This window comes from Centroberyx gerrardi, chromosome 9 (genome assembly GCF_048128805.1).
Source record: "Centroberyx gerrardi isolate f3 chromosome 9, fCenGer3.hap1.cur.20231027, whole genome shotgun sequence".
NCBI lineage: Eukaryota > Metazoa > Chordata > Actinopteri > Beryciformes > Berycidae > Centroberyx > Centroberyx gerrardi.
The window spans coordinates 9,243,032-9,254,562 of record NC_136005.1 but is presented as its reverse complement, the minus strand read 5'-3'; the positions used below and the strand labels follow the sequence as shown (position 1 = coordinate 9,254,562).

Genomic DNA, 11,531 nt, shown 5'->3' with positions numbered 1-11,531 from the left:
ATGAAGTTTCATGAAAATCGGGCCAGTCGTAATCCTGCTAACAGACAAACAGTTTGGGTAGATTTTTCTGGTTTAGAAATAATAGAGCTGTAATTGAGCACAGCTCATTTGTCCAGGCTGTAAACACTCAAATGAGCACCGTGGATCTACAGCATCAGCCTCCTAATCAGCAATGGAGCAGCTCCAGGTTTTATATCTTGACAACATCTCAGGTTTGAGGTTTGAGGTTTAATATTCTGGTGATTTCTGCTTTGAGAAAAAGTGGTTCATTTCATTTGTTCATTTGTAAATACTAACAGGTAAATTCAAGGTAACAAAATTTAGGCTAAAATTTGATGATTTAAACACATACCAAATGACAGGTTAAAATGTGTTTCTTCATGATATCCCTCCAAGTGGTGTGGTATAAGCTAACGTTTGAGTTTGAGTAAGTGTCTGATGTTCTGGCAGCCATATATAGCTTACTGCATCTTGTATAGACCTATATGCCTATGCTGTGAAAACAATTTTTTTGGAAAAAATCAATTGCATTTTTATTTACCATTCTCATCCTTAAATGTAGTCTATACCTTGCACATGTATTACTCAAACAACGTTGCAACAAATGTTCATTAATATGGGTTTTATTTTGAAGGTTGTTACCAGAAGTTCCATGATTTTATTTTTGCTGACTTGATAGTGGTCCAGTGAACAACTTTGAACATGAAGACCCCCAACTTTGTACATGAAGACCTGCAATGCTCAAGGTGGTTCTTTCCAATCTTCTTCAAGAGGAGTCTGAACAGTTTAAATATCATGTAGGCCTACTGTTGGACCACTTGTAATTGAATGTCACCCTACCTTATGCCAACAGCCCTTTTCCTTTTACCAATGCCTTCGCTGCTCTCCAGCAGAGGTATGGCCAATCTCTGGGTAGTGGGTTCAAGTCACATGTTGGGTGGTTATAATGTTGTCCTTTATAGAAAAAGCAAGATAGCCTCCACTATAACCCCCTCATACTGAAAATATGTGTTCCTGGATCCATAGGAAGCGTTGGTGAAGTGCATCAATCAAATGTCATATACTAAATGTTGAATATTCTATTCTAGGATCCCTTTGAGACAATGTGACAGAAATGTGAAGAGGCAGAGCATTGCGGCCACACTCGGGAGCGACTGGAGCAATGTGAGACCAGAGTTGGCTCTCGGTCTGCGACTGAGGAGGACTGTACTGAGGAGCTCTTTGACTTCCTCCACGCTCGGGACCACTGTGTAAGTGTAATATCTGCTGGTATTCAACACTCACCATAAAATGGCAAACACACATGATGGAGTCAAGAGTCATGATTAGATGAATGTTTGACTGTCAAATTTCCAAATGTTGTGTTGTCCCTACCACAGCTAGGCCATCAGACGTCAGACTACTGCTGTTAGCAGTAGAATCAAAAGCATCTCACCAGAGATGTAAAGCTACTTTAACACTAGCTCTGGTATATGCTGTCCTCTCTTGTATGGAGAGAGCGTCATGCCAAACTAACACACTGGTATTTTAATGTGGCCATTTTTGATCAGCAAATGTTACATACCTCTTAGAATGTCATTCAAGACCTTCTAAAAATGTAGCATACAAATGATCCTCTAAGTAGCTTGTATTTCAGTAAAATCTCAATGTTTCTAACTCGTTGGCCTGTTATTCCTTCGTTGTCTTTGAATTTCTCCGAACTTTCAGCGTACTCATCATCCTATTGGGTCCCCAGTAACATTTATATTAAGGCTCTATCATTGGGGTTTTCAGGTGAAATTTTCTCCCTGTATGAAAGGAATAACTACGAGGGGGCTTCACAAACCAAATTTCCTTTAACAAGCAAAAACAGATACAAAACTTGACATTTTATTGAAAATGGAGGTATGTAGGACTTGCCAATAAGAAAGCCCACATAAAAATAAAATTGTCTTAAAATAAGTCTTTCACTCCCTGCACTTGATTACAGAAATTGGTCCTTTGTAGATATTTCTGTACTGGCATCAAATTTAGATGCAGATGAATTAGAAGTGGATGTAGGTATTTTTAGGGTTAGCAGCTCTTTAGGGCAGGGTGACCCACCACACCAATTAAATGGTAGGGAATCTCTGGGATACCTTCACCTACTACATTTAAATGAAGAAATAATATACAAAAGTCATTATTGAGCAACTAAATGAATAAATGAAATGTTCATAGAAAAGTTCATTGCAGATTTAATAGCGTGTTTCTATGTATCTGTGGTCGTAGAGGAACCTCCATCATATTGGCAGTTGATCCCATGACTGCCTGACATCTGACCTTTTAATGAAAGGGCAATATCGGCAGATTGCTGACTACAAAAAAAAAGATGGTTGTTGGTTTCTGAAGGGGTTTTCCATTGGACAGAATTACTCTTGACGCAGGATAGCACAGATTTCATAGTGAGCCGGTGCCAGAGTGAGCCCAAAGCGGTAGTCAAGTGAAGGCTTCACACCAGCAGGCATGGAGAAGGTGAACCGCTGCATGAAGGAGGTGAAGAAGAGGAAAAGCTCCATCCTGGCCAGGTTCTCCCCGAGACACACTCGTTTACCTGGGACAGAAAAACATCCTCAAATTATGGAAGACAAAAACTGAATGTTTATTTGACAATGGGTGATTTCTACTAAGCAATCACATGGATCAATGACAACCATGATCTCCAAAGTAAGTAAAAGTTAATTATATAGCGATTTTTTTTTTACAAAGCACTTCACAAAGAGAGAATAAAAAGAAAGACGACATGAAAGACAAAAGGACACATGGTAACAAAACAGCTTTAAATATAGGCAAACCCTTAAAAGGTATCTTAAAATAACACAATCATACACATATATAAAGTACACATGCAACATCAAACATTTACAAACCCGAGCCCAAACCTATTAAAATACATACACAAGATCATACATACGCACAAATCATAACCAAATAAAAAAAGAAACCCATACCACTTTCCATTAAAAGTCTATAAAAGTCCAGCGTATAAAAGTGGGTTTTTTAAGAGTTGCGTAAAAGAATCAGCAGACTTCGGTTGGGGGAGACGATTCCCAGAGAGCTGGGGCCAAAACTGCAAAGGCACAGTCTCCCTTAGTTTTGAGGCTGGGGCTGGGGATGACTAGTAGGCTTTGATTGGAGGACCTAAATGACCTTGCAGGCCTATACAGAGTCAGCAGTTCACAAATATAATATAATCAAGGCCTTGTAAGTGATTAAAATAATTGTTTTTTGGTGTGGCTTTTTGCCTTTTGACAGTGAAGCAGTACAGATTGACAAGAAAGACAGATGACATGCAGCAAAGGGCACAGGCCAGATTTAAACATGTGCTGGTGCGATTAGAACTGTCACTTACTGATATGCACTCTACCAGTTGAGCCACAGGGGCACCCTAAAAAAAAATCCTAGAATTAAATTTACTTGACGGGCAGCCACTGCAGTGAGGCGAGAATTGGAGTTATATGGGCCATATGGTTAGTCCTATTTAATAACCTGGCTGCCGCATTCTGGACCAGTTGTAGCCGAGCCAAGGCTGCCTGGCTAAGGCAAGAGAATAGGGCATTGCAGTAATCTAAATGTGAGAAAATGAAAACATGAATTAGGCGTTCCAGATCTTTGACAGATAGCACTGATCTAATTTTTACAATATGTCTTAGTTGGAGAAAACAGGATTGAACTAGCTTGTTGATATGTTGCTCAAAATTCATTGGTGCTGGTCAAACATAACGCCCAGATATTTAGCGGAGGCCTTAATGGTAGGAGCTAGAAGGCTAATATGATGTTGATGATGTTCGCTAGCCAAACGATCAGGGCTGATAACAAGGACCTCAGGTTTGTCTGACATCCAGTCCTTAATAGCACCCAAACAGTCATGAAGGGTGATTAGATTACCCAAATTATTGGTCTTAACAGATAAGTACAGTTGAGTATCAGCATAATATTTGATTTGAGATACAACCAAAACTATTGAACTTGACTATCTGACCCAAAGGAAGCATAGTGAGATATATTGAGAACAGAATAGGTCCAAGGATAGAACCCTGGGGAACCCCGCAAAGTAGAGGAGCAGATGAGGACATGGAAGTGCTACTGGAAACCATGAAATATCTGTTAGACAGGTAGGAGGAGAACCATTCAGAGCAGTGGCTGAAATACCAACCTATTTGCTAAGCCTATCAATGAAGATGGCATGATCAATGGTGTTGAAAACAGCGATTAAGTTGAGAAGCACTAAGTTGGAGTAATCACCGTTATCAGCACACATAAGGATGTCATTAGTAAGTCTAAGCAGGGCAGTCTCAGTACTGCGTTTTTGATGGAAACCAGATTGAAATTTATCAAAAACGTTGCTACTATTTTCTCCAGTATTCTGTAGATGAAAGGAAGCTTAGAAATAGGTTTGTAATTATTAAGAGGAGAGGGATCATAGTCGGATTTTCTAAAAAGGGCTTTATAGGAAGAGGAGCTGGTTGTTATGCCAACCGTTGTGGTAAAAAAGGAGATAGTGAATTAGTGGCATCACTATTACTTTAATCCTAACTTGAAGCTCTGCAAATCTGACTTCCTGGCCCCGGTCCTTTCTGTGTGGAGTTTGCATGTTCTCCCTTTGATCATGTGGGTTTCCTCTGGGTGCTCCGGTTTCCTCCAGCAGTCCAGATTGGAGACTCTGAATTGCCCATAGGTGTGAGTGTGAGTGTGACTGTCTATCTGTGTTCACTCTGTGATGGACTGGCAACCTGTCCAGGGTGTTTCAGCAGGCGAATGAATGAGTGAATCATTGTGTTGCTCCTTACCAGCAGAGAAAGGGAGGAATGCAGCTCGCTTCACAAACTTGTTCTCCTCATTTAGAAAGTGTCCTGGGTTAAAGGTGAAGGGCGTCTCCCAGTCGCTCTTGTCGAACAGCCCCGAGGTCAAATTTGGAATTATTGTAACACCCTGAGGATTGGATTGCAATCAAAACTCATTAAAAAGCAATATGGTACATGACGTGAAAACTCCTTAATTGAACATCATTATATCTTTTACAGTGCTAAGTAAGTCGCATTGAGAAATTACCTTTGGGACTGTGTATCCTCCCAGCTGGATGTCCCTGCTGGTGACATGAGAGGGCAGGCTGAGAGGAACTATGTTGCCCATCCTCTGGACCTCATGGATGACAGCATCAGTATAGGGCAGGTTGGTACGGTCTGCCATGGATGGCTGTCTGGATTGTCCAATCACTCTGTCTATCTCAGCCTGGACCTTTTCTATGGAGCAGGAGAGGAACAGATAAGAAGGGCTTATTTCACCAAGAGGCTTTCTGGCTACATCATAACAATTTATAGAGCAACTTTCTAGGACTGCATGGACAGTGCCATGTTGGATTCCTGCTAGTACCAAGTAGCCAAGTAGATTTGTCTCCCTGTTGATCTGCAGCAATCAACCAGTTTAGAAAATCCTTCTTGTTTTTTAACAGTTATATTTTTGAGTGAGTTCTTGCGGCATATGGCCATGCTACCACTGATGTACCATATAAGTCAGCATGGAGTAAAAAGAATTACATGATCTAAGTTTGCTTTTCAACCTATTCCCAGTAGGGCTGCACGATATTGGAAAAAACTGACATTGCAATATTTTTTTCTTCTGCGATATATATTGCGATATGAAAAAATACAGGAATTTTCACCAAATGACTTGAATAGCTCTATCAAGCCTTGCCCCTTTAAGAAGGTGGCCTTGTGGGTAACCTGCGCGGGTGACGTAGTAGGAAGTGAGTGTGTTTTTAGCCGCAGCCAGAGCGAGTTGCAGGATGCTAAGTGAGTAAAGTTACCATAGTTAGCGGGAAAAGAGCTTAGAACGTCACCGAGAGGCCGTGCATTATGTTCGCTGCTGTACCGAAATAAAGTGCCAGTTCTCCACTGCAGAGTTGGTCCAGACTCTTAGTAAAAAGCTTGTTACCAGCTACGAGCCAGGCTAAGCTAAAATAGGCTAGCACAACACCAGAGGCTTCCCAACTACGGTTCGGAGCCGCGAAAGCTGGAAAGGTAACATACGCTACTCTTATAACAAACCCTTAAATCGGAGAAAATTATGTTATATCAGACAGACTTCTCTTATAGATTAGTCATGGAAAATGAGAACCATGCGAGTTTTCCTTTTTGTATCAAGCAGCAAAAAAGTTGTAGCATGACGTGTTTGAGTTAATTTGCCTTACTTGACATCGCACGTCCTGCGATGTGACTATTGCGCATATAACGATATATCGTGCAGCCCTAATTCCCAGTACTAAACAGTTCAGTAGTCCAAACATAATTAAACTTTAAACAAAACAAAAAAACTGGAGAGAAGAGATGTTTCTTGTAATACTTGTGAGTGGCTTGCACAAACTCTCTGGAGCAGGCAGGAGAAAATGGGAACAGAAAATGACAATTACTAAACAAGGCTGGAGTGTTTCAGGACATCTGGCCAGCACATTTTCCAAAAAAAAGTGTTGATTTTTCAATGGCAATTTTATTTAGTGTTGACAAGTGTTGATTGGATAGTTGTTCGTCCACTCATAGAGCAGATATGGCTATGGAACGGCTTTTCAGAAATATCTAAAAATGTAAAATGGGTGTTAGATGGGTTTGGACTTTGGCCGCTGGACGCTGGCTTAATGTTGATTTTACACACTACACAGTTAAATTAATGCTGCCAATTTTGCTGTTTGGTCAACACCTGTGCACACCATTGAGTCAGACCAAAGAGCTTCTTTGGCCTGTTCAGTGATCCTACCCTGAATCTCTGGGTACTTTGCCATGTAGAGGAAGGCCCAGCGAAGGGTGGTGGATGTGGTCTCAGAGCCGGCCACAAACAGATCCAAGGCACAAATCACCAGGTTAACCTCATCAAAAGTAGTCTGAGCATCCCCTTTACTCTGAAAATATATCCAAATACATTAGAATGAACTGTTAAAAAAAAAAAAAAAAAAAAAGTCAGAACACTTACATGTTGGCATTAACCCATAACTACTAACTACAAGCCAAGGTCATGATAGCCTTGTTGATTGAATTTACTTTCAAGTCAGTGTTAAAAACCTTTTAATCCTTACTGGAAAGCTTTTTAAACCTTTTAATATTTTGCTTTAGTGGACTAAAGTTAAATATTAAAGGATAAGGCTGGTGTTTTTTAATGCATTGCTTACCGTCAACAAATCCTATGAAAATAACAAAATCGGCAATGATTTTGTTTTGCCAACAAGTCTCGTCCATGTAGCCGGTGCCCAATGCAGCCATGTCCCAGCAGCCATAGAACTCCATTGTATTAAAAAAACGATTAAAAACGCGTCAAAGAGCCATGCCGTTGCTCTGGGCAACATATTTCATCATCGCGCTGCACCGGGCCAGCCGACTTTTTCCTCAAACAACTTAATAAGCCGGCTGTAAAGACGTTTGCGATCTCAGGAAAGTAGTTTTGTAGCTCCGAAAATAGTCCCCAGCGTAATGAAGAATTTGTTCCCATTTGAATTTGATTTGGTAATAACTACAACAGCCTGACTTTTCGTGGTAACAGTTAGCGATTTTTAAAATTGAAACTATGTCTTTGTGAGCTGTATTTCAAGGTTTTTAGCTTACAATTGGAGCCAATGACATCCGGGTTGACGGCTAAAAACGGTACGTGGGAAGTCAGAAAGTAACGGGAGTAGAGCAAACGCATTGTTGATTTTGTTATTTTCATAGGATTTGTTGACGGTAAGCAATGCATTAAAAAGCACCAGCCTTATCCTTTAAGTATGCTGATAGTGATAAGAGTGCAAAATTGCACATTTGAGCTTTGGACTATCACCACCACCTACTGGGAATGATGCCAAATGTAAAAGCTATGTCAGTTTGATACCTTAGCAGTGGATAGGTCTACTATGTATGTGAAAACAAGAAACATATTGCAAAAATGTTTTGTTTTTTTCATATCATCTTAAGCAATGTATCACAAGCTTTCCGAATTTACTTTTTACTTATGCTGTATATAAAGTTTAATTTTACATTCAGATAGTGTAATTGAAGCTTTCTATTGCTAGTCACCGTCTGAATCTCCGTCAGGTAGCAGTCGATGTAGTCTCTCGGCTCTGCGGGATCCCAGTTGTCTTTGTGCTCTTTAAGCTCTGCTCTTATCAAGTCCTTCACGTCATTCCAGATGTGCTGGACAGTCTGGTGTGGCCCCGGCAAACATCTCATCAGCAGAGGGAATGAGTTGTAGAGCTGCAGAATTAAGTGACAACAATGTAATGATTAAAGATTTCTGAAAGCTGGATAAAAGTGTTTCAAATAAATTTGCGGCAACCTACTTAAATATCACTGAATATTGATAATGTATCCATTTACAAATCAGCTCACATGCACCATGCACATTTTCCATAATATGGAGCAACATTGTCCAGTGACCTTAAGCTGGGTATATACCATATACAGTACATGGCCAAAAGTATGTGGACACTTGCTCATCAAACATCTCATTCCAAAATCATGGGCATTAATGTGTAGTTTGTCCCCCCCTTTGCTGCTATAACAGCCTCCACTCTTCTGGGAAGGCTTTCCACAAGATGTCGGAACATTGCTGCCTTCCTATGACGTTGAAGGTCACTGAGCTCTTCAGTACGGCCCATTCTACTGCCAATATTTGTGTAAGGAGATTGCATGGGATTTTATATACCAGAATCCACTAATTAGCGCTGTCTGTATACTTTTTGCCATAGTGTATATATTACTTACCTGTGCCCAAATGGAGCCTTCAATCTGGAGAGCAGTGTCAAACTTCCTTATCAGTTTCCTGAACCTCTCATCCGCGTACTCAAAGCGATGACCAAAAACCAGGGAGCAGATCATGTTGGAGACAGCATTGTTGATGATTAAGTGTGGATTAAAGGGCTTACCTGCACAGTTAAACAGACAATTATATGTAAATGATGTATCTATTCATTCCAAATGTCTCACTATGCATTCGCTATTTACCTTTATGGTCAGCAATGTCTTTAGCACAATATGTGAATTCATCCAAGATGGCAGGTTCCAGGGACTTCTTGCCAACTCCGAAGTATTTGAGGGTAGAAAGTGCAAAACGCCTCTGCTGCTTCCACATATGGCCGTTAGTGAAAACTACACCTGAGGGGAAATATTCAGGGGCTGAACAAACTTGTCAACAGTAGAAAAAGAACCTGAAAACCTAAGCCTAATCCTAATGGGAATCAAATTCATTGGACAAATTTTCAATCTATTACTAGGTTATTAAATCTATCCATATCTGTTGTTGCTATACACCAAACAAAATATTAGGGACAATATTAGTGATGTTAGGGCTCTTTTCATGCTCTATACTGATGAGGTGAATCCAGGTGAAAGCCATTGCCCCTTATTGATTTCTCTTATTAAATCTATACCAATCACAAAGGAGGAGATATAGATAAAGAGAGGTAGACGAGTTAGAGAAGGATTTTTAAGCTCTGAGACAACTGAGATGTGAATTGTGCAAAAGGGGCTGCAACTAAATATCAGGAAGATGTCCCTAATATTTGGTATATTCAGTGTACATGACTAATGTAAGCATTCATCAATAAGTTTTAAGGCGCTATTGAAAACTTTTTGAAAACAAAAGTGTGCTTATCTTAAAGATGACATAGATATATCTTAAACAACAGGTTCAAATGAAAATAGGAAGACAAAGATGCGTGCACACAACACATAAATACAGATATTTCCCAAAGGTTAAAGGATGGTTGTCTGTTCTCCACACTTCCAAGTGCCAAGTCAGAAAAATTTACATTAGCAAGGGCAAGTTTTTAACCTTCTTGAAAGTGCAAACAACCTCACATTGTGTCAACTGTCACATTGACTGGGAGACAGAGCAATGTAATAAACAGTATATTCATTCATCAATGCTTTCCTATGGATACAGTATTATTAACCACAACAGTCACAAAATACTGTGTGGAGAACTGTCGATACACAAGATTAGCCTCTGTGTGCATTGTAGATGAACTATTAATATTGAAATTTCAATAATAATTATTCAATTATTAGTTGATATTCCAAGTTAACTTTATGAGACTGATATGAGACTGATTTTTCTTACGCCGCAGCCGAGGGCATCACGAGGAAAATTCAGGTCAGTCAGTCAGTCAGTCAGGTAACGCTTAGTGAGATGGCCTCTAGAGGGCATCTTTGACTAAGAGATGGCCTCTTGCCTATGGGCTAAATGCCACATTGACTCCCATACACTGATAATGCCATATTGGATCTCACACAGCCACACTCTTTGCCGTCAATTTACAGACATCCACATCTTCTGCTGTCCTGCAAACCATAACGGTAGGTAGCGTTATTACCTGTGGTATGCACTGGGACGTAATTTCCACTGGGGATGGGGGGGACATGTCCCCCCCTCTTTTCAAAATCCCGTTTGTGTCCCCCCCACTTTTTTAACCGCAAAAATCGTGCTTAATACGCTACTGTTTGGCCAGCTGTCAGATTCTGGCTGAGAAAGTGAATTGAGCTGCTGATTGTAAGGTCCTGATATACTCAAAAAAAATGCCACGGACGAGTAGCGGACACGGACAGCCTGCCTACACGGTTCTATAGTACATTTTGGCGTCAGTGTTGACAATTTGGCGACCTTGACGCTAGACTTAGCGACTTTTCAGAGCCCCCTGGTGACTTTATTTCTCAAAAGCGACTAGCGACAAATCTGGCGACATTTTCTGACCATGGGAAGCAATGTTAAAGTGTTGAATCCCAAAGCATTTGGCAATAAATTGGTACGGCTGATGCCGGTTTGCTCTACTTGCTTGTCTAATCAAGAGAGGTCTGATGGTCACAGTGTAGCCCCCCTCCCTCCGCTGAGAGCAGGGACTGTAAAATAGGGTCCACTTGTAATTTCTACTGGCGTACGCCGAAACTGGCCCGGGTGGGCGGAGTCAGCACTTATATTAAAACGGGCTACGCCGCGGCGTGCATAACAAGTGCAGCATTATATATTGATATGCAAATTATCGTATGACATCATCTGGTGACTTCTAGCGACTTTCTGAGCAGTATAGTATAGTATTGACAGTGCGTGACTTCTAAAAAACTTCTAAAAAAAAAGTTTCATATTCTTTGATACATTTTGTATATGTTTGTTGTGATTGAAGTTGCAAATGACACATCTATCGATAGTGCCACAATAATGTAGGCTACCATATATCTGTTAGTCCTATTCTTCAAAAATATATATATATCCATAATTGAATAACTCAACATGTGAAGTTCAGTAAAGTTGTGGGTTAAACAATACAGAAAGTTTTCTTATGCATATACTATTCTGGCAGAATTTAGCATGATGACCAACTTAATTATTTCCCGGATTTGGTTACCGTAGTCCCTAAATGTATGTAGAAATGCAGGAAATGGGATTCAAATAGCAAATTTTTTTCTGGGATAGTACCCCCAGACTCCCCGTTTTATTGTGTCCCCCCCACTTCTCAAACCAAAGTTACGCACTTGGGTATGCAGTGTTTCCCACACATA

General features: G+C 40.3%; 1 protein-coding gene across 1 annotated transcript; it reads right to left on the bottom strand.

Annotated features, from left to right (window-relative positions):
- Positions 1–2,390: 2,390 nt before the first annotated feature.
- LOC144539727 (cytochrome P450 2J4-like) lies at positions 2,391–10,330 on the bottom strand. The gene is made up of 8 exons (XM_078285649.1): positions 10,297–10,330; positions 8,982–9,152; positions 8,742–8,902; positions 8,055–8,231; positions 6,769–6,910; positions 5,071–5,261; positions 4,809–4,950; positions 2,391–2,572 (listed from the first exon to the last, which is right to left on the bottom strand). The coding sequence occupies exons 1-8, from the start codon at positions 10,328–10,330 to the stop codon at positions 2,391–2,393; spliced, it is 1,200 nt and encodes a 399-aa protein (XP_078141775.1).
- Between the last annotated feature and the right edge of the window lie 1,201 nt (positions 10,331–11,531).